The sequence below is a fragment of the Canis aureus genome, chromosome 25, assembly GCF_053574225.1.
Source record: "Canis aureus isolate CA01 chromosome 25, VMU_Caureus_v.1.0, whole genome shotgun sequence".
Taxonomy (NCBI): Eukaryota; Metazoa; Chordata; class Mammalia; order Carnivora; family Canidae; genus Canis; species Canis aureus.
Genome location: NC_135635.1, coordinates 43,988,415 through 44,011,128, shown reverse-complemented (window position 1 = coordinate 44,011,128; position 22,714 = coordinate 43,988,415). Strand labels below are relative to the sequence as shown.

The window sequence follows — 22,714 nt, the reverse complement described above, 5'->3', positions numbered from 1 at the left end:
CATAGTTTCATATTACTTTTTCTTAGACGTTCAGCATTAATTCTATTCGAACTTCTTATTTTTATAAATAGTACTGAAAAACCTTGTTCATATAAACTGGGAATAGAGTTTTGTTACAGTGTCACTCATTTCTTTGAATAAGCTTTCTGAGTTATATCTCAAAAATCAGAGTGCTATCATCCAAAATTACATTTGGTTCTTTACCAGGTACTAACTTGATCAGGTGAACCTTCATTTTTGGCGAAAGCCAAGAAATGGATACCACCTGACCTGTGAGATTTGCTATTCAATCATTAGAATCTGTTAAATATAATATTTCATCTTTTCCTTTTGTTCACTGTCCCAGAGGTTTTTAGACCTTGGAGTAATGCACCTTAGGAAGATTTACGGTAGGTTAGTTGTGTGCCTTTTTTATGTGAAAGAGGAAGAGGGAAGGGAAAATTGTCTCACACATTCCCAGGCAGATGAGGTCTAGGATGCAGTACTGGAAATGAGTTCTGTTACAGTTCTCGGTGCCCATGTGTCCTGAAGCAAGGTGCCTGGGTCCTCTTCGCCCAGTGCGAACGCCCTTGAGGGTGAGAAGAGCTGTGGAACCAGGGAGAGGCCTGCAGCTTTTCACGTTGGACTCTGAGCTCTTTTTCTACCTGTAGGATGGCTCGTATCATGAAGACGTGGGCTACGGTGTCAGTGAGGGCCTCAAGTCCAAAGCCTTGTCTTTGGAGAAGGCCCGGAAGGAGGCCGTGACTGATGGGCTGAAGCGGGCACTGAGGTAAGCGCAAGAGCTGGAGTCTAACCTGCTTCCGTTTGGCTCTGCTTTCAGAGCAGTTGTGATTTCTGTTCATTTGTTTAAAAGTTAAAATACCCCAAGTCTCACGTGTCCCCCTGCTCCCATCAGCCCTGCCTCCTCCTTCTCGTATTTCTCTCATGCTTTGTTATGCCTACGTCTCCCTTCTTTGGGAACAGGTGTAGAATACCATGTTCTCTATTCTGTCCTTGATTTTGCACACCCCCATCCCCGTCTTGAATCCTGAGACCTTTCCACACGAGTACAGAGATAGCTTTCCTATTCTGTCAAAACACCTGAACAGTTCTCATTGTGTATGTACAACTTAGTTACGTAGAACAGGTTTTGTTCAGTTTTACTTTTCTGGGGGTCATACATGGCCTTCGAGAATCAAAGTGAATTGAATCCCCAGAAAAACGTGTTTGAACATACATGAAAAACTTATAGTACTGTAACCTGTGCATGAGGCCAGATGTCTCAAGCAAAGTGCTTCAGTCATAGAGACAGATTGTGCTCTAAGCATGTGTCACCCACTGTTATTGGGGGAATTAGAACAGTCCTTAGAAAAAAAAAATCTCTGCTCTGGAATTAGTGCTTCATGGCAGGAGGTAGCTAATGGTGTTTTCTTAGTCTTTTTGTACTCCCTGCCTCTTGTTGAGGGCAGAGACTGGCAACGGCTGTGCCCAGTGCTGTATTCTGAGAGCCTGATACAGTGTATGAACATGGCAGGTACTCAAGAAACATTTCTGGATGTATATTAGGGTCCATCTCCTTTGCCGCAGTTGGGAAGCACTGTGCACAAAGGTCGTAACTCTGTTCTCTGATATTTACATGTAATCATTCTCAACCTGTTGCACTCTTTTTTTCCTTATCCTTAGAAGTTTCGGGAATGCACTTGGAAATTGTATTCTGGACAAAGACTATCTGAGGTCACTAAATAAGCTTCCACGCCAGGTATGTTAGAAGTGGATGAATGGACTGCCATCATAGGAAAGCTAGAGCCAGTTCCCTGGTGGCATGGGTTGAGTATTCCTGGAAGGAGAGAGAAGAAGGGGAGACCCAACCCTTTCAAGGTCTGGAATGTGTATTTCAGACTTGCTGGACGACCAGAGGCAACAGGAACCAATCACCTTATTTTCCAGCTGAAGGGATTGAAGCCTAGAGAATCTGTGCCACTTGTTTTCTTCTCCATGGAGAACTAAGTTCAGGAATGGTCTGTGAAACCTCAAAAGGAGCACAGAGCCCCCTGCAGTACCCCTGTCATTCTTTAAAAACACTCAAAGAACCTCAGCTCTTCAATCTTGCTGCTCCTGCTGTTTAGGGGTCTAGAATCATGCATCCCTGGAGTCACTCTTGGCCAGGACTGAGTCAGGCAGAGGAGCCTTCCTGTTGTCTGGGTGGAGTGGCTGCTGTCTCCAGGGTGGTCTCGAGGCCCCCTGCAGTGCTGCCGCCCAGGGCGGCAGTCCCTTACTTGTCCTGGAGGGGTTCTTCTTGTGGAGACCCCCTCCAGAGCAGGGGGCACTTGGCATCTGTCAAAATGCCACACTTTCCCTTGTTAAAATCCTTTTCATATGTTACTGGACTCCATTTGCTTTATCTTGGTAAGGCTTTTTGCATCTGTGTTTATGAGGTATATTAGTCATGTTTTTTTTTCTTATGGTAAAAAACACATAACATAAAATTTAACATTTTAGCCATTTTTAAGTGTACAGTTCACTGATGAAACAGATTTCCAGAACTTTTTAGTCTTGGGATCCTGCAACTCTACCCATAGGACAACTCCCCTTCCCCCCTTCTAACAGCACCTGTTTATCACCATTCTACGTACTGTTACTCTGAATTTGACTACTTTAGATGCCTCGTGTAAGTGAAATCATCCTGGGTTTTTACTTTTTTGGTGACTTATTTCACTTAGCATAAAGTCCTCAAGTTTCATCTATGTTGAGCCTATGGCAGAATTATCTTCCCTTATTTTGGTGCACTTGACTGGCTTAGTCAGTTGAGCACGCGGCTCTTGTAAGTTTGAGCCCTGTGTTGGGTGTAGAGATTACTTACGCATAAAATCCTTTAAAAAAAAAAGAATTACCGTCTTTTTTAAGGCTGAACAATATTCCACTGAATGTATACACTGCATTTTCTTTTTTCCTTTTTTCCATCAATGGACATTTGGGTGGCTTTCATCTCTTGATTTGGGAATAGTGCTGTTAGGAACATGGGTTTGCAAATACCTCTTCAAGATCCTGCTTTCAGTTATTTTGGATAAATATCTAGGTGGGATTGCTGGATCATATGGTAGGGTTTATTTTATTTATTTATTTATTTATTTATTTATTTATTTATTTATTTATTTATTTATTTATTTTTACACAGAGCTTGAGCTCATCTAAGCTCAAAACCTGAGCTGAGATCAAGAGTCATGCACATGGGACACCTGGGTGGCTAAGCCGTTGAGCCTTTGGCTCAGGGCTTGATCCCAGAATCTGGAATTTAGTCCCACATCGGGCTCCCTGCATGGAGCCTGTTTCTCCCTCTGCCTGTGTCTCTGCCTCTCTCTCTCTCTCTCTCTCTCTGTCTCTCATGAATAAATAAATAAAATCTTAAAAAAACAACAAAAAAAGAGTCAGGCACTTAACCAAATGAGCCACCCAGACACCTTCATATGGTAGTTTTTTGAGGAACTTCGGCACTGTTTTCTATAACGGCCACATCATTTTATAGTTCAACCAACAGTGCACAAGTGTTCCAATTTCTTTGTATCTTCAACACTTACTATTTTCTGTGTTTTTTGATAGCAGCCATTCTAGTGGGTATGAAGTACTATATCTTCTTGTGGGTTTGATTTACATTTCTCTGATGATGAGTTTCAATATTGAACATCTTTTCGTATGCTTTTTGGCCATTTGTACATCATCTTTGGAAAAATGACTATTCAAGTTTCTTGCCCATTTTTTAAAATTTATTTTTATTTATTTATTTTTTTTTTAAAAGTTTTTAATTATTTATTCATGAGAATGCACAGAGAGGAGAGAGAGAGGCAGAGACACAGGCAGAAGGAGAAGCAGGCTCCATGCGGGGAGCCTGACGTGGGACTCTATCCAGGGTCTCCAGGATCACACCCTGGGCTGCAGGCGGCGCTAAACCGCTGAGCCACCAGGGCTGCCCTTGCCCATTTTTTTTTTAAATGGGCTATCTAGTTTATTGTTATTGGGTTATAGGAATTCTGTATATATTCTGAATATTAACCCCTTTTCAGAGACAGGATTGCAAATTTTTCTATTTCATAGGTTGCATTTAAAGTGTTTAAGTTTGACATTGTCCCATTTGTATATTTTTTGCTTTGGTTGCCTGTGGTTTTGGTGTCATATGTAAGAAATCATTGTCAAATCCAATGTCCTGAAGCTTTTCCCCTAACTTTTCTTCTATGAGTTTTATGGTTTGAGGTCTTTAATCTGGCTTGAATTTATTTTTGTTTATGTTGTCTAACTTCATTCTTTTGCATGTGGATATCCAGTTTTCCCAGCATCATTTGTTTTTTTTTTTTTTTTTTTCCAGCATCATTTGTTGAAAAGACTTTCCTTTACCTCATTGAGTGGTCTTGGCACACTTGCTGATACTCACTTGATCATATATGCAAAGTTTTATGTCTGGATTCTCTATTCCAATGGACTGTGTCTTTATTTATGGCAGTATCATACCATTTTGATCACTGTATCTTTGCAGTATGTTTTGAAATCAGAAGGTATGAGTCCTTTAATTTTGTTCTTTTTCAATACTGTTTTCATTATTTGAAGTCTTTTGAGGTTCTATATGAAATTTTAGGGTGAATTTTTTTGTTTATGCAAATGATGCTATGAGAATTTGATAGGGTTTGTGTTGAATCAGTAGGCCTCTTAACCATGTCAAGTCTTCCAATTTATGAACATGGGATGTCTTTCCATTTATTTGTGGCTTCTTTAATTACTTTCAGCAGTGTTTTGTAGTTTTCTGTGTACAGGTCTTTCCCATTCTTGGTTAGGTTTATTCCTGAGTATTTTATTCTTTTTGATGCTATTATAAATGGATTGTTTTCTTCATTTTCTTTTTGGGTTGTTCATTACTAGTATATAGACAGAACTAATTTTTGTGTATTGATTTTTGTATCCTTCAATTTTGCTGAATTTGTTTATTCTAACAATTTTTTTGTAGTCTTTAGGTTTTTCTGCATATGAGATCATGTAATCTACATCTAGAGATACTTTTCTTTTCCACTTTGGATTCCTTTTATTTCTTTTTCTTGCTGAATTGCTCTGGCTAGGACTTCCAGTATGCTGAGTATAAGTTGTGAGAGTGGGCATCCTTGCCTCATTCCTTATATTATAGAAAAGCTTTCAGTCTTTCACCATTGAGTATGATGTTAGCTGTGGGCTTTTCATATATGGCCTTTATTATGTTGAGGTATATTCCTTCTATTTCTAGTTTGTTGAATATTTTTATCATGAAAAGGTATTGAGTCTTAATTGAATGCTTTTTCTGCATTAATAGAGATTACCATGTGCTTTTGTTCCTTCTTCGTGTTACTCTGGTATATCACATTGATTGATTTGTGGAGTTGAACCATCTTTGCCTCCTATGAATAAATCCCCCTTGGTTGTGGTATATAATTCTTTTAAGGTGCTATTGAATTCAGTATGCTAGTATTTGGAGGGTCTTTTTTTTTTTTTTTTTTAAGATTTATTTATTTATTTGAGAGAGAGAAAGAGTGCATATGCATGAGCCAGGAGAGGGGCAGAGGGAAAGAAGCAGACTCCTTGCTAAGCATGGTGTCCGATGACCTGGAGCTCAGTCCCATGACCCTGAGATCATGACCTGAGCTGAAATCAAGAGTCAGCCGCTTATCCAACTGGGCCACCCAGGTGCCCCCAGATCTTTGTATCAATATTCATCAAGGATATTGTTCTATAGTTATATTGTTCTATAGTTTTCTCACAGTTTTTTTTTTTTTTTTCCCTTCTTGTAGTGTCATTGGTTTTGTTTTGTTTTGGTTTTATTAAGTTTCTTATTTTAGTTCCAGTCTAGTTAATATGCAGTGTTATATTAGTTTCAGGGGTATGATATAGTCGATTCAACAATTCTATATATTACTCAGTGCTCATCATGATCAATGTATGTAGTGTCATTGTTTGACTTTGGTCTTACAAAATGAATTGGAAATGTTCCTCTGCTTTAGCTTTTGGAAGAGTTTGAGTACTGGTGTTAATTCTTTAAATGTTTGGTAGAATTGTCCCACGAAGCCATCTAGTTCTGGGCTTTATTGTTGGTAGGTTTTGGACTAGTGATTTAATCTCTTAACTAGTTACTGATCTCTTCAGGTATTTGCTTCTTCATGTTTAAGTCTGGGAAGGTTGTATGTTTCTAGGAATTTGTCCATTTCTTCTAGGTTGTCTGATTTGTTGTATAAGAAATTATAAGAAATAATCTTATTTCTGTGGCATTTGTTATAATGTCCCTACTTTCTGATTTTAGTTATTTGAGTCTTCTCCCTTTTTTCCTTAGTTAATCTAGCTAAGGGTTTATCAATTTTGTTGATCTTTTTAAAAAAGTTAAAAAAAACCTAATTCTTAGTTTTGTTTCATTTCTTTTCTTTAAGATTTATTTATTTATTTATTTATTTATTTATTTATTTATTTATTTATTTATGATAGAGAGAGAGAGAGACAGGCAGAGACCCAGGAGAAGGGAGAAGCAGGTTCCATGCTAGGAGCCCGACGTGGGACTCGATCCCGGGACTCCAGGATCGCGCCCCAGGCCAAAGGCAGGCGCCAAACCGCTGAGCCACCCAGGGATCCCCTAATTCTTAGTTTTGTCAGTTTTTTGTCTATTGCTTTTCTATTCTGTATGTCATGTATCTCTGCTCAAGCTTTATTTCATTTTATCACTAGCTTATGTCAGCTATAAACTTTTCTGTTAGCACTGCTTTTGCTGCAAACCATAAGTTTTGATATGTTGTGTTTCATTTTCATTGTCTCAAGATATTTTCTAATTTCCCCTGTGACTTGTTCTTTGACCCACTGGTTAAGAGTGTACTGTTTAATTTACACATGTTTGTGGATTTTCCACTTTTTTCTTCTGCTATTGATTTCTGGTTTCATTCCACTGTGATCAGTAAGCATACTTTTGTATGATTTCTGTATTCTTCAACTGGTTAAGACTTGTTTTGTTGCCTAACATGTGGTCTCTCCTAGAGAATATTTCATGTATATTGAGAAGAACTTATATTCTGTTTTTGGGTAGTATTGGGTATATGTCTGTTAGGTCCAGCTGGCTTTATAATGTTCAAATCCTCTATTTCCTTATTGATCTCCTATTTGGTTATTCTACCCACTATTGGAAGTACAATTTGACAACTCCTACTATTATTGTATTGTGTTGCTATTTATTTCTCCTTCCAGTTCTGTCAGTTTCCTTTATGTATTTAGGAGCTCTGGTGTTTGGCACACAAAGATTTATAATTGTTATACCTATTCAGTGAATTGACCCTTTAATCGTTATATAATGTCCACCTTTGTCTCTTGTAACAGTTTTTGACTTAAAGTCTGTTTTGTCTGGTATTAGTATAACCTGCCTTGCTCGTTTTTTGTATCAGTTATATGGAATATCTTTTTTCATCCTTTCACCTTTACCATGTGTCCTTAGATATAAAGTGAGTCTCTCATAAGAAGTATATAGTTGTATCTTGTTTTTTTAAATCTGACTAGCCAATCTGTCACTTGATTGGGGTGTTTAATCCATTTACATTTGAAGTATTGATAGGGAAGGACTTACTATTGCCATTTTATTGTTTTCTGTATTTTGTAGCTTTTTTGTTCCTCCTTTCCCTCTTACTGCCTTCATTTGTGTTCTATTGACTTTTGGGTAGTGACATGATTTGATTCCCTTCTTATTTCCTTTTGTGTATATTCTATAGCTATTTCCCTTGTGGTTATCATTGCAATTTTAAAACATCTTAAAGTTGTAGCATTCTAACTTGATAAGTTCAGTTGCATACAACAACTCTATTCCTTTACAACTCCACCCCTGTTCCACTTTATCTCATTGATGTTACATCTTTATATATTATATACCCCGTATCCGAGATTTGCTGTTATAAAAACTGTGATTTTTTTTAAATTGTAATTGTTTTTAAAAATTCTATATTCATGGAGCACCTGGGTGGCTCAGTGGTTGAGTGTCTGCCTTTGGCTCAGGTCATGATCCTGGGGTCTTGGGATCGAGTTCTGCATCAGGCTCCCTATGGGGAGCCTGCTTCTCCCTCTGCCTGTGTCTCTGCCTCTCTCTGTGTGTCTCTCATGAATGAATAAAAAAAAAATTCTGTGCATCAAAAGTACAATAATATAGGCTACTATATTTACTGGAGAATTTATTATTTTTCATATAGCTTTGTGTTGGTGTCTAGCATCCTTTTGTTTCAGTTTGAAGAACTCCTTTTACCATTTCTTTCTCTGCAAGAAATGGTACTCCCTCTGGTTTTGTTTTTATAATAGTCTTAATTTCTCTATTTTTGAAAGATAGTTTTGCTGGATACAGTATTCTTGACTGAGTCTTTTTCTTTCAGCACTTTGAATATTTCATCCCACTCTGTTCTGGCCAATAAGGAGAAACCTAATAATCTTATGGAGGCTCTCTTTTATGTGATAATTTGTTTTTCTCTTGCTGCTTTCAAGATTTCTTTTTGTCTTTGACTTTTTAAAAATTGAGATATAATTGAATATAACATTATTTTAGTTTTAGGATACAGCATAATTTGATATTTGATAGATTATTAAATTACCAACATAATAAGTCTAGATAACATCTGTCACCATACCTACAGTTCTTTTTTAAATGATAACTTTTAAGATTTACTCTTTTAGCAATTTTCAAATATACAGTATTATTAACTTTAGTCACTATGCTGTGCATTATATTCCCATGACTTATTTTATAACTGGAAGTTTGTGCTTTTTCATACACCCTCCCACCTCCTATTTTGCCTGCCACCTGCCTGTTCCTGGCAACTACTGATCTGTTCTCTGTACCTATGAGCTCCCTCTCCCCCATGAGATTCCACATGTAAGTGAGATGATACAGTGTTTGTCTTTCTCTGTCTCACTTCAGTAGCATAATGCCCTCAAGGTGCATCCACATTGTGGAAAATAGCAAGAATTCCTTCTTCTTTATGGCTGAATAATATTCCAATGCATATTTATTACATTTTCTTTATCCATTCATCCATGGTTGGACACTTAGGTTATTTCCATACTTTGGCTATTGTAAATAATGCAATAATGCTGCAGTGGACATGGGGTGCAGTTATCTTTCTGAGTTAGTAGTTTTGTTTTCTTTGGATAAATACCCAGACGTGGAATTGATGGATCACATGGTAGTTCTATTTTTAATTATTTGAGGACCCTCCATACTGTTTTCCACAGTGGCTATACCAGTTTGTATTCCCACCAGCAGTGCATAAGGGTTCATCTTTCTCTACATCCTTGCCAACGCTTTTTTTTTTTTTTTTTTTTTTTTTGATAATTGCCATTTTGACAGGTGTGAAGTGGTATCTCATTTTGGTTTTGATTTGTCTTTCCCTGATGATTGGTGATGTTGAACATCCTTTCAAACATCTGTTGACCATTTGTGTATCTTTGGAAAAATGCCCATTTTTAAGAAAGAAATTATTTAGGTTTTTTTTTTTTTTTTTTTTTTTTTTTTGCGCTATTGAGTTGTGAGTTCTTTACATATTTTGGGATTAACTCCCTATCATTTACAAATATTTCATCCCATTCACTAGGTTACTTTCTCATGTTTATAGTTTCTGTTGCTCTGCAGAAGCATTTTAGTTTGATGTAGTCACGCTTGTTTATTTTTGCTTTTGTTGGCTTTGCTTTGGTGTCAGATCCAAAAAGTCATCACCAAAACCAATATTAAGGGCTTATCTCCTGTGTTTTCTTCTAGGAGTTTTATGGTTTCAAGTCTTACACTCAAGTCTGTTCTTCATTTTGAGTATATTTCTGCATTGTGTCAGATAGTGGTCTAGTTTCATTCATTAGCATATACTGTCCAGTTTTCCCAACATTTATTTATTGAAGAGATTGTCCTTTCTACATTGTACTTTCTTGGCTTCTTTGTCATAAATTTGCTGATTGTATAAACATGGGTTATTTCTGAGCTCTCTATTCTGTTCCATTATTCTAGGTGTCTGTATTTATGTCAGTACCACACTGTTTTGATTACAATAGCTTTTTAATACAGTTTGAAATCAGGTAGCAGGATGCCTTCAGCTTTGTTCTCAAGTTGGCTTCGACTATTTGGGGTCTTTTGTGATTCATGACAAATTTAATATTGTTTGTTCTATTTCTGTAGAAAATGCCATTGGAATTTTGATAGGAATTGTCCTGAATCTATAGATTGTTTTGGTTTGTTTGGACATTCTATATTAATTCTTCCAGTCCACAGCATGGAATATGTTTCTATTTATTCTTCAGTTTCTTTCATCAGTGTCTTACAGTTTTCACTATACAGGTATTTTACCTCCTTGGTTCATTTGTTGCTAAAAGTGTTTTATTCTTTTTGTTGAAATTATAAATGGATTTGTTAATTTCTCTTTCTGGTATTCTGTTATTAATGTACTGTCTCTGACTTCTGGCAGTTTGATTTTTTTTTTTTTTTTTTTTAATTTATGATAGTCACACAGAGAGAGAGAGAGAGAGAGAGAGAGGCAGAGACACAGGCAGAGGGAGAAGCAGGCTCCATGCACCGGGAGCCCGACGTGGGATTCGATCCTGGGTCTCCAGGATCGCACCCTGGGCCAAAGGCAGGCGCCAAACCGCTGCGCCACCCAGGGATCCCTGGCAGTTTGATTATAATGTGCCTTGGTGTGTGCCTCTTTGGGTTTATTCTAGAAGTAGTTTTATGAGCTTCTTGAATTTATCCTTCCTTTTGCTCAGATATTGGCCATTATTTCTTTAGATAATCTTTCTGCCCCTTTCTCTTTTTCTTCTTCTGAGACTCTTTTAGTATACAGTGTGACAGGTGTCCTATAGGCCCTGTAGGCTCTGTCATGTTTCTTCATTCTTTTTTTGTTTCTCTGATGAGATGATTTCAAATAACCTGTTTCCATGTTGCTGATTCTTTCTTCTGTGAGATCAAGTCTGCTGTAAAACCCCTCTAGTGAATTTTTCAGCTGTTATTATATTTAAAATTTTTTTATATTGTTAGCTGCTTTTTTATAGCTTTTAAAAAATATTTATTTATTTATTTATTTATTTATTTATTTATTTATTTATTTATTTATTTATTTATTATTTATGATAGACACAGAGAGAGGCAGAGACACAGGAGGAGGGAGAAGCAGGCTCCATGCCAGGAGCCCAATGCGGTACTCGATCCCGGGACTTCAGGATCGTGCCCTGGGCCAAAGGCAGGTGCCAAACCACTGAGCCACCCAGGTACCCCTATGACAGTTATTTTGTTAATATTCTTCCATGGTATTCATGCATCACTGTCCTGGTTTCATTTAGCTATCTGTGTTCTCTCTTACTGATTGAGCGTCTTTATGACAGTTATTTTATTTTATTTATGTATTTTAAAGATTTTATTTATTTGACAGAGAGAGCACAAGCAGTAGGAGCTGGAGGGAGAGGGAGAAGCAGACTCCCGGCTGAGCAGGGAGCCCAACATGGGGCTCGATCTCAGGACTCTGGGATCATGACCTGAGCCAAAGGCAGACACCCTACCAACTGAGCCACCTAGGTACCCCTATGACAGTTATTTTAAATTTGTTGTTAGCTCATAGATTGTGGTTTTTTTAAGGTCATTTTTTGGAGTTTCATTTTGTTCCTTTGGGCCACATTTCCCTGTTTTTCTTTTTTTTTTTTTTTTTGTTTTGTTTTGTTTTGTTTTGTTTTTTTGAGAAAACAGCCATCTGTCCCAGTCTTTATGTATTGGTTTGGTGCAGGGGAAGACCTTCACCAGTCAGCCCAGCTAGAGGTTCTAGTACTGCTCAAACCTTTTGTGATTCCCCTCTTCCTGGCATCTCACTTTGTAACTGTAGCTCTAATGTGTTCTGGTGCTCATCTCTGTTTTTAGGGCTTTCAAACTCTGCTGACCCCATCAGCATGCTGAGTCAGGTGAGACAAAAACCAATGCCTTGGGCAGCCCCCAGACAAACTACAACACTGGATGCACAGTTTACTCTTGTTTCCATCCCAGTGGAAGAGCCCAGGATTGGAAGTATTGCTGGTTGTATTGCTCTATGCTGGGTGAGGGCAGGGGCAGAGGCATGAGTGGGCATGCAAAATGCCATGAATTTTCCTACCTCTTCTGTTGGAATCTTGTCTTGGTTTTATGCTGGCCTGAGTCCTATAGCTTCTCAGCTGGTCACTGGAGCGCTCACAAAGGTACTCTAGTCTGTATGTTGTTAACTCAGTGTCTATAGGAGAAGGGGTGGGGACCTTGGAGCTTCAGAGTCTACCATTCTGATAACATCCTTCTCCTTTTCTTTTTCACTTTTATTTTTTTCAAGATTTTAAAAAATGAAGTGCAACATATACACAGAAAACTGTGTAATTCATAATGTCACAGCCTGATGAATTTTTAGAAGTGAACAGAGCTATTTATCTCCCAGATAAGAAAATTACCATTACCAGCACCCCTCAGCACCATCTCATTCACTACTTGACTTCTTTGAAAAGTAACTATTGTCCTGACATCCTTATTCTGACTTTTATTTAGCCTCATAGATTTTTTTCTTTCTTTCTTTCTTTCTTTTTTAAAAAAATAATCTCTACACTCAGTGTGGGGCTCAAACTCACAACCCTGAGATAAAGAGTTGGATGCTATACCGACTGAGCCAGCCAGGTGCACCAGCCTTGTAGATTTTTTTTCTTGTTTTAGAACTTTATGTAAATGAAATTGTACTTTATAAAAATTGTGCTTGCTTCGGCAGCACATGTACTATAAAAATTGATTGAAGTATGAAAATGTACCTATAAACATGTAGAAAAGTATATGCATCATAAACGTTCAGCTTGATGAAGACATCCACTTAACTAGCATCTAAATCAAGAAAAAACTTTACCAGTGTCCTAGAAGTCGCAGTAGTGTCCCTTGCAGTCACTGCCAAGTCGTCCTCCCCTTCTCTTTACTACTAAGCAACTAAGAAACCACTTTTAGCAACATAGATTAGTGTAGACTCTTTGTACTTCTGGGAACCAAACAGTATGGACTGTTTTGTGTTTGGCTTTCATTTGGTGTTAGTTCTCACAGATGGTGAGATGCAGGAACGGCCCCAGGTTGGGAGATTGCCTGTGGCCTTGGCTAGCAGCTTACATCCGTGCTTTGCCGGTTTTCCTCTTCCTGTGTTTTGAAGGACACTGAGCTGTGCCATAGCAGCCTGAGGCTTCTTCAGTGGTATGGGGTATTTTAGGGGGAGGTCCTGGAAGAAAGGGCTGGGAAAGGGCAGGCCTCCAAAAAGACTATGTGTGATCATTTCCATGAAAAAGAAAAAGTCCACAGCATCAGACAGATCCAGCTGCCAATGAAGGATTCAAATTAGAGCTTACAGACCATTTGCCTTGAATCATAAAGTAAGATCCCTTTTTATCAAAACTTATTAATACAGAACGATGTAAAGTAAAAAATAGTTTTACTTCTTCTCTTGTAATTAAAAATATTAGTTGAAGTGTGGATCCTTTGTCTCAGCTTTTTTAAATTTAATTTATTTATTCATGAGAGACATAGAGACAGAGACACAGGCAGAGGGAGAAGCAGGCTGCATGCAAGGAGCCTGATGTGGGACTCGAACCCGGGAATCTGGGATCATGCCCTGACCCAAATGCAGGCATTCAAACGCTGAGCCACCCAGGTGTCCCCTTTGTCTCAGCTTCTGAGGACCAAGAGGGGTGACGGATGAGGACTGTCAGATAATGCTCTCCAGGAACCCAGGTCGTCAGGCTGGGACAAGGGAGGGAAGTGCAGCTGGAGGGTTATTTACCCCCTCTCTTCCCTTCTTAGTTGCCTATTGAAGTGGATTTAACCAAAGCCAAGAGACAAGATTTTGAACCATCTGTGGAACAAGCAAGATATAGCAGCTGCCGGCAGAATGTGGTCCTGGGACCCCCCAAAACACAGAAGGTGACCTCCCCTTCCAGACTGAGCCTCTCAGAGGATCCCCCCTGTGTGGTGCAGGAAGAGAAGGCTGGCAGCTCCCGGTGAGGCCACGGTTCCCAGTTTCCTCCCTTTCCACTCTTCCTCCTCAGGTGGTCCAAGGGACCTTCATTCTTTACCCACTGAGCCAGCCAGTTGGTCTGTGCACAACCCCAGGAATCACACATGGGTTACTACTCCCTTAGCTCAGGACCTCATGCCTGCCTTGTGGCTCTTGTGCTGCAGGAGCCTGACTTCTGTCATGGAGAGCGATGCCACATACCAGCGGAAGCTCCGGCAGAAACAGCTGCAGCAGAAGTTCCGGGAGGAGATGGAGAAACAGCAGCAAGCCCAACTACTTGCCTTGTCAGTTGAAAAGAAGAATCTGGGTGTGTGAGAAGGACGGAGTGGAGGCGGTGGGGAGCTGTCCCAAGGGGCCTGCCCGACCCCCGGCCAGCGGGAACCCCATGGCACTTGCCCCAGGTTCCACGCAGGAGAGGAGTCTAGGTGATTGAGAGAACGAAATCCTATTTTAAAAGACACTGCTCTGTTTTAAGGGAAGGCAACAGGCCTTGACATCATCTAGAACTAGATACTGCAGCGGATAGAACTTTTCTCCCTTCCAGGTACCGTGGCCACCTCTGCTAGGAGGCCTAAGTGGTCTGCAAATATCAGGCAGACTTCCTGGAAGATAACGCTTCATCCTAAGCTTTGGTTTACTCGAGTCTAGACTCTGTGGTACTGGGACAGATTCCTGGGGAGTCTTGCTCGGATAATAGAAACAAAGGGCTTATCTCAGACCAATGGGATCTTTGTCTAGCTTCTCCCGAAGAATTATAAAGATTTAGAGGACCTTCTTTGGGTTAACTCATTAGTATTCCCCTCAGCACCGACAGGCTTAAATTAATGTAGGGGGAAAACACATCTTACTGTGCTGGGCATGTTCTTAATCTATTCTGGACCTGGAGCTTCCGACCACTGCAGAAACTCCTGGTGGGGAAGGGTGTGCGGAGTGTCCCCACCCTGACCACACAACCAGAGCCACTGTTTCTATTGGTTTTACATACTGAATTTCTGCTTAAGATTTTTTTGGAACAAGGGTTATAGCTTTAAAAAGTAAAAAAATGGACCAGAGAGCTTCTCACAACCCCTCTATTTTATATGCTGGTTAAGGAGAAATGAACCCCAATTTGGTGAGAAGAAAAAAAGAATACAGTCTTTCTGATCTCTTGTAGATCTGCAGGTAGGGACGGGCAGTCAGGAAGCTTGACTTGGCTGCTGGCTGTGCCAGGAGCCGGTGTAACTCTAGGCGGCTTTGCACTTCTGAGGCTCTCCTGCAGTTCAGTGATTGTGTGCATTTGTCTCACTCCTTGCTCCTCCTCGCTGCCTCGTCTTGCTCCTCGCTCGCTGCTTGCGTGGGAACTGTAGCAGCGCCGCCAGCACCTCCTCAGAGGCAGAGCACTCCTGTGATTGCTGTTTCGGAGCCAGCCACGGACAATGACTTCCTTACAGGTAAGAGCCACGTGAATGACAGTGAGTACCTACGAAATGCACCTTTGGTTGTCACTAACACATTTTGTTTTTTAATTTTTATTTATTCATTTATTTTTGTCACTAACACATTTTAAAAGAGGCATAAAAATCCTCATTTTTATCTGTTTTATGGCCCCGAAGGTTTTGGGACAAAAGAAGACCCATAACTGGCTGATGGCAGTTCTGCTAGCACACACTCAGCTCCTCTGTTGTCCTAAGAGAAGCTCTGCTGTACTTTTGGGTGGGGGACAGAGCAGTCCCAGAATCTGTCATAGTCCACTCGTGACGTGGAATTTCCTATGACCAGTGCTTTGTGTGAGAATGCTTGTTTGATTCTGCATTTCCCATGATCCTGGTCCTCACAGACAGCCTTGGAATGTGGGATGTGGATCCAGAAGCAGGCGAGAGTGATACCAAGGCCTTGTATAAACCAGAGCCGCTCCAGATCCCTGACACCGCAGTCCTGAAGAACCAGGTGGTGACCTGGAACCTCTGCCAGCAGAATCCACAAGCAAAGTCTGGACCCTTGCACGGCATCAACCAAGATATCACAGGTAGTAATGTGTTTAGGGACAAAAATTGAAAGAACTTGGGTTTAATTCTATGCATTTTAGAGGAAGAATGCCATTTCATTTTAAGAAGTTGGGTGATAGTATGCTGGAGGAACAGCAGTCTGAGAAAATGAAAGAGAACTGGCTTATGAGCCAGAACCCTTCTTTTGCAGTCCTGACCAGAGCTGTAGCCCTTGTAACCCTTGCTTGCAGTAGGGAGCTTACATGACAGAATGGAGAGCGTTTCCATTGCGTTTGGTTATTGTAACTTGGTTTAGTGTTAATAGAGTGATCTGCCCTAATAGTTTTCACTCTTAGCCTTTTTGTTTATGTTAGGGTTTTTAACTAACATCAGAAATTATTCATGGTCAGTTTGTTCCTCATTTGAAAATCACAGCAGCCATATATATATATATGTGTATATATATATATACATATATATATATTAAATTATATATATTTAATTTTATTTATTTATTCATGAGAGATACAGAGAGAGGCAGAGACACACACAGCACACAGAGGGGGAAACAGGCTCCATGCAGGGAGCCTGACGCGGGACTCGATCCCGGGACTCTGGGATCATGCCCTGAGCCAAAGGGAGATGCTCAACCACTGAGCCACCCAGGGATCCCCACAGCAGCCATATTTAAATTTATTTTTTATTTTTTTTATTTTTAATTTTTTTAATTTTTTTATTTATGATAGTCACACACACAGAGAGAGAGAGGCAGAGACACAGGCAGAGAGAGAAGCAGGCTCCATGCACCGGGAGCCCGACGTGGGATTCGATCCCGGGTCTCCCGGATCGCGCCCTGGGCCAAAGGCAGGCGCCAAACCGCTGCGCCACCCAGGGATCCCCACAGCAGCCATATTTAAATGATTTTTTCTTCCACAGGAAACTGTGATATCTATAGGAAGAACCAGGACTTGAAGAAAAGGAAATTGGATCCATCCTGAGGCTCAGGTCACATCCTTGGACTTTGTCACAAAGGGACTTTCTAAAGCTACTTTTTGGTCATAATATTGTTCATCATTCCTAGGGACTGAGCTTATTTCCAAGGATTTACCTTGCTTCATTCTGAACTTAACCCAGATCTATTGGAGCCTTCTGCAGATAAAGCTGAGCAGTGAGAAGACAAGTGCTTTAAGAAAGCTCGTCACACACCGCAGGGGGAGGCGTGGAGATTAAAATCCTTTTCTTTGGCTCTTGATGTTCTTCACTATTTATTCCTAAGCTACTGTGTTAATATGGATAGAAATTTTAGGGATCCTCAGTGGCTTCCTGCATTCAATCAATATAAGCTATACTACTAAGTACCTGCAACTGCCTCCACGAAATTATTGTAATGTCTGCCTCCTTTCACTTTGGGTGGGGCTCAGTGTTTAGCGATGTCCACACCATACTGCGTATCCTTCTGAGAACAAAAGCTACAGTGTTTTACTACTTTGCAGCAATCCAGGTTACGTTTTTCATCTGTGATACACATCTCTGATTTATAGGTTCACGGTGTCACTATCCTGCAGTTTTTTCCTAATGGAGGAAATAACCTAAGAAGACCAAAGAAAAGTCATTTTAAGAAAGCAAAATAAATTACTTTGTAACAAAAAATGTGAATAGGTGTTTGTATTTCTCCTTTTTAGGTGGGAGATAGAACTCAACGTAAATGGATTTTTCCCAGTTTCAGACGTTCATAATTCTACCCCCAGCCAATAATGAGTTTACAAGTTTACTTTTTAAGATGCGTCTTGGGCAGCTGTGCCTTTTACCTAATCTTCAAGCTGTGGCTTTTATTAATTTTTGGATCACAGATCCATTTGTGGGAAGCTATGGACCCGAGGCAAGGTACTTTTTAAAGATTTTATTTTTTCATGAGACACAGCAGAGACACAGGCAGAGGGAGAAGCAGGCTCTGTGCTGGGAGCCTGATGTGGGGCTCTGTCCCAGGACCGCAGGATCATGACCTGAGCTGAAGGCAGATGCTCAACCGCTAAGCCACCCAGGTGCCCCCCAAGGCAAGGAACTCTTGAAGTACAAGGCGGCAGCCGGCCATTTCTATTCCTATGGAAGATGAAGAGGCCATAGCTTACCCTGATTTCTCCTTTATCTTACCAACTTCATTAATGGATTTGGTCATATGTTCATCTTTTGGTTCTGACCATTTTTTTCAGAAAAAAATCTCTCCCTTGTCTCAAGCATAATCTTAGTTTAGTTCAGATCTTTTGCTTTAAAGTCCCCAGAGTGAGGAATCCAGTTATAAATTGTACACAACTCAAAACATGAGCTAATGAGATCATGAAAAAGGAAATTCTAATGAGATCATGAAAAAGGAAATTTTCTGGAAATGAAACCCCACAGCTCAACAAAAGCAAGTTTGGTTTATTTGAATGGTTTCATTAAATAAGTCTACAAAGGTAACAAACTGAAGCACAGAGCGCAATCTTACAAGAAGCGCAACACCCAGAGTTAGTGCAAAATGTACAATTAACGGCTGCTGAGAAACCCCCACGGTTTGAATTCAGTTTATTTGTTTTTTAAACAGTGTACATTGTTAAATAATGTAAGGAAAACATTTATAATCCAGAAAAGATTTTTGTAATGTGGAAAAAGATACTCAAAGTGTACTATTAACACAAAAATAATTTAAACAGTTCAGTAGCACTAGTTCATTCCTCTAGGCTTCAGTTACTTCATCCACAGGAGGGGAAAAAAAAATCAACAGTAAATAAAACCAGTTCTTATTTTTTGTGTGTAAGTGAAGAGATCTCAAAATTAAACCAAAATAACAAAAAATCATGTGCTGCATTTGGTTCCCTCGTTCCTCTGGTAGAAAGTATGGTTTCATTCATCTTAGGTCTGTTTCTCATTTACTTGGCACCTTCTTTGTTCTATCCTTACTCTTACCATCTCCCCAAGGATCTTAAGCAGAGAATAAATAAGTAAACAACCTTGTAGCAGGGCTTGGAACCCCTGTCCTTTTCATTTCTACTTTGCTAAACCTTCGGCTTTTGTTTGCATCTTTGGACCTAGGTTAACTTACTAAAGAAAACTGGACCCACGAAGGAACAACAGCTTAGGACAGCCAACCAGGCTCCCCTTCTGGTGATTCCTGGGATGTGCCATTGAGGTGGGTAAGAGATTGGAAACGTGTTAATTTCCCAACTCAAGAGTCAAGAGAAGAAGCACCCAAAAAATCAGGTCCTAGCTTCTTTCTCCATCTTTGGAGATAATAGATATCCCAAACATAGCCAATTAGAGTATTTTCTGAAAGCTCTGAAAATAACAGAACTGCCCATTAGGACTAGGCATAGCACTAAATAATACTGGTTGGTTGCAGTTACTGAAGGGGAGTATTTATATCAGAATGTGAGAATATCAGTTGCAATTCTAGAAACAGGTGGCACAACAGATTTAAGATCCTGCAACCATGTGGACATCACAGAGGAAATGAGTAGGAATAAGCACTCTTTCTTAAAATGCTCAATTCAGATGTGGGTCCACTTTCCACAAAATACAGCACCCCAAGCTGAGAAATGCAGGATACATTTGCAACAAGAGGAAAGCAATCCAAAGTTCTTAGAGCAACTTTCTCCATCTGTGACTTTTCCAATCAACGTTTCCCAACTTAAAAACTAGCCCCCACCCCCTTCCCTTTATATTCAGCCATTTCCACTAGGTGTTGTCTGTCCAAACCTGGCTTGAGTAAGTAAGGCTCATGGCACCTGCAGGCCAGGCAGCACATATTTTCCTGACAAGTTTGTTCTCTCGTTCTTAGTCTTTCTTTTTCTTTCATTTATCACAACCACCCTTAATCTTTTAAATTGCTCAATTTTGTTACCACACCCCTCCTTACTGTTCCTGAAACAGAACTTTCTGCTTTCAACCACTGATGTCAACTTAACTTCTCACCCTGCTCATCTTACACCTGCTCTAGACAAAATTGAATGACTTAAAAAAAAAAAAATACTCTTTCAGTTTCCCTTTGGCATAATCCTCTGCTGGGGTCACATGGACCTAATATCCTTCCATACGCCCTCTGCTGATCTGGGGTCTGATGAGAAGTTGGTGCTAATGGCAGAAGCAGTAGAGTCCAAGGCACTAAAATATCCAGCCAGCAATACTGGGAGAACAGAAGTATTCAAGTACAGTAATTTATACAATCTTACATTCACATTTATTTATCTACTACAATGGAAATACAAAGGAAAAAGCTAAAGTGTCTCAATAAGTAAAGGACAGAGCTTGCTTTTTTTGCAACTTTTTAAACCTTTCATATCTTACTCTTAAAACTACTGTTGTCCAACAACATTTATATATCACAGTGTTTCCACATCAAAACTGATGGCAAAGTTACATGTCCGCAGGGGACTTAATTTTTTTCCTAATTGCTAATGCTGCAGTCAAAGCTGCTAATATCATTTGCTTAAAGCACTAATGACCTATCATAAGAAAGGGTTGAAACCTCAGTCCCCTGGTGTTTTTCCACTGGTTCTAAAGCAAAAAGAAAGAACCAAAGAAGAAACAGAAAAAAAGGGGGGAGGGGAAACAGGGTAGGAGAGACCCCAATAGTTTTTGTTTTTTTGTCTTGTGGTTTAGATTCTTGAGGAAATAAGGGATTTGGGGTAGGTACCAAAATTAAGAGCTCCACCCACTTGAAAATACTGATGGGTTTGGTTTTACACTGAGCTCTCTCATAGTTTTCTGATAAATGATTCTCTTTTCTAGCCCTCACTATTGGGTGTAGAGAAATAGGAAAGCATGGTTTGAAGCTGCCCCATCACAAGAAAGCTGCTCTTTCCTTCTTGTTCCACTCCAATAAATGGTGAAGGGGAGGGAGAGTCTCAATTCTGAGGGCTCTAAGCGGTATTAAAAAACATTCCTTTCTGGCAAGAAATAACCAGTTAAATGCAGCACTAGTAGTTAGTATATAGGCTACTTTCCCATTCCCCCCCCCTCCCACCCACCCCTCAGCATTCCATCTCCTGCCCCCAAATCTACTCAGTTAAAGTCTCTAGGTCTAAGTGGTCCGCAGGTTGGAACCTGGGGGGTTGCTGATGGATTTCTGCAAATTGCTGATGTTGAAATTCTGTAAGGAGGCAGTTCCCACAGGCTGGAACTGGCCAAGTGGCTGTGGTGCCGGGCCACCCGTCCCACTCCACTGAGTGCCAAAGGGGGGAGCTGGAAAACCGTACTGCTGTGGGGGGCACATAGACTTGGTGAAGTGACCTAGAGAGGTAGCTGATGCTGCAGAGATGGGGGCAGAACCACCCAGATTTGAGGTCATGGAGATGCACAGCTGACCAGGTGCGGAGAACTTTCTTGCCATTCCAGGGCCCTGAAAAGAAAACAGCTACATGTAAAGTTTGGTGTGGGTATAACTCAAAGGTGAAATGGGTGCTACTGAAATCTAATTCTAGAATCAGGGCTGTTCAAATCTTATGGAGTATAGTGAAACCCGAACCATACCTTTTTAAATATGTGTATGCAATTAAGGGTGGTGAAAGAAAAGGGGAGAAAAAAACGAGTTGACACCTAGGGATTCAAAAACAGAGTAACTGGATGATTTTGTTTTTTCTAAAAGTGTTTAAATTTATTAGCTACAGAAGGCTATGGCATGAAATGCTAAGCACTAGCTAGGCAGTTGATATCACCTCTGATTCAGATGTGTGCTAAGTGATACTCTGCTGGTCAGCAAATGACAAAAAGGGAAGACTTGCCTCATAATTCATGTGTCCTTTGCTTCCTCTTCTGCCTGAGAGATTCATGGCATCTCGGGCCCAATTGTCTACCAACTTGTGTAGGTCATCTGTGAATGTGCCCTTCCTGCTGGATGTCATGGCAGGAGGCTGAGCTGGGGCAGCTTGGCTGTTCACTGTTCCCCCGACAGTGTTTGTGCTGCTGGTCCCTAAAATTAGAGGAAGCAACAGAATACAACCATTAAAAGGAGTTTGAGTTAGAACTTCAGGAAGAGGGAAAACTTCACAGGATGACAAATGGCAAGCCACTGAATGAGGAGAGGATAAGCTGAGAAGGCATGCAAGAAGGGAAGGTCCCATAGGTTTGTTTAGCCATGTTTGGGCAGGGCAGGGTAATGAAAACAGATTCTCTTTAGGAGCTACGGATGACGCTAAATAACTCCGGATAATGGTAGGGCACAAAGGGGAGGGACCTCTTTCAGCCCATTCACATGGTATCAGAGTACTGAAACTTACTTTCAGTACCCTATTCCCAGCATCACGTTGATGAAGGAGGTGCGTTAAGGTTATTGAGGCTCTAGACTGCTGCAGAATGCAGGGTAAAAGAGGATTTCTAGAGCCCCGAGGCAGGATTAAAAGTAGGAGTGTTAAAGGGATACAAAGGTAGATGCTTGGCCCAGAAAAGATGGGGTTCTGAAACCATGTGGATATTGTGCCACAGTCTTTAGCCATTCTTTAACAGAAAGAGGTGACAGGAGAGAGAGCATGCTCTGTTCAAAACCTTTTTCACCTGGACCCATATACACAAATTTGTAAACATAAACTTGGGAGGAATGGAAGCTTCAACCTCTCCCAATTGCCTATGAGTTAAGAACCAAGATTATTCCTGAGCAAGGTTCTCTGTCGTATGCCTGAATCACTCAACTCCAGGAAGACATGGTTTTCCTGAAGATGACCTCAGTTTCGACTGGTTCGTGGATTCTCACTA

The 22,714-nt window shown here is 40.3% G+C and overlaps 2 protein-coding genes across 38 annotated transcripts in view; one reads left to right on the top strand and one right to left on the bottom strand.

The window, feature by feature from the left end:
* RAD52 (RAD52 DNA repair protein) overlaps window positions 1-20,906 on the top strand; it is a 120,157-nt gene extending 99,251 nt beyond the window's left edge. For 12 of the 14 annotated variants that reach the window (XM_077871616.1, XM_077871612.1, XM_077871617.1 and 9 more), the window contains 8 exons: window positions 651-769; window positions 11,114-11,247; window positions 11,888-11,928; window positions 13,814-14,010; window positions 14,192-14,334; window positions 15,374-15,457; window positions 15,844-16,032; window positions 16,928-20,906. In XM_077871616.1, the coding sequence (XP_077727742.1) occupies window positions 651-769; window positions 11,114-11,247; window positions 11,888-11,928; window positions 13,814-14,010; window positions 14,192-14,334; window positions 15,374-15,457; window positions 15,844-16,032; window positions 16,928-16,989 (969 nt within the window). In that variant the 3' untranslated portion in view covers window positions 16,990-20,906. Of the gene's footprint in view, window positions 1-650; window positions 770-1,662; window positions 1,739-11,113; window positions 11,248-11,887; window positions 11,929-13,813; window positions 14,011-14,191; window positions 14,453-15,373; window positions 15,458-15,843; window positions 16,033-16,927 lie in introns of those variants that run through there. The other 2 variants (XM_077871619.1, XR_013364501.1) reach the window with 2 other exon arrangements.
* Window positions 18,390-22,714, bottom strand: part of WNK1 (WNK lysine deficient protein kinase 1) — a 150,097-nt gene continuing 145,772 nt past the window's right edge. For all 24 annotated transcript variants that reach the window (XM_077871588.1, XM_077871565.1, XM_077871568.1 and 21 more), the window contains 2 exons: window positions 21,748-21,935; window positions 18,390-21,365 (listed from right to left, as the gene is read on the bottom strand). In XM_077871588.1, coding sequence (XP_077727714.1) covers window positions 21,048-21,365; window positions 21,748-21,935 — 506 coding nt within the window. In that variant the 3' untranslated portion in view covers window positions 18,390-21,047. The remainder of the gene's footprint in view (window positions 21,366-21,747; window positions 21,936-22,714) is intronic.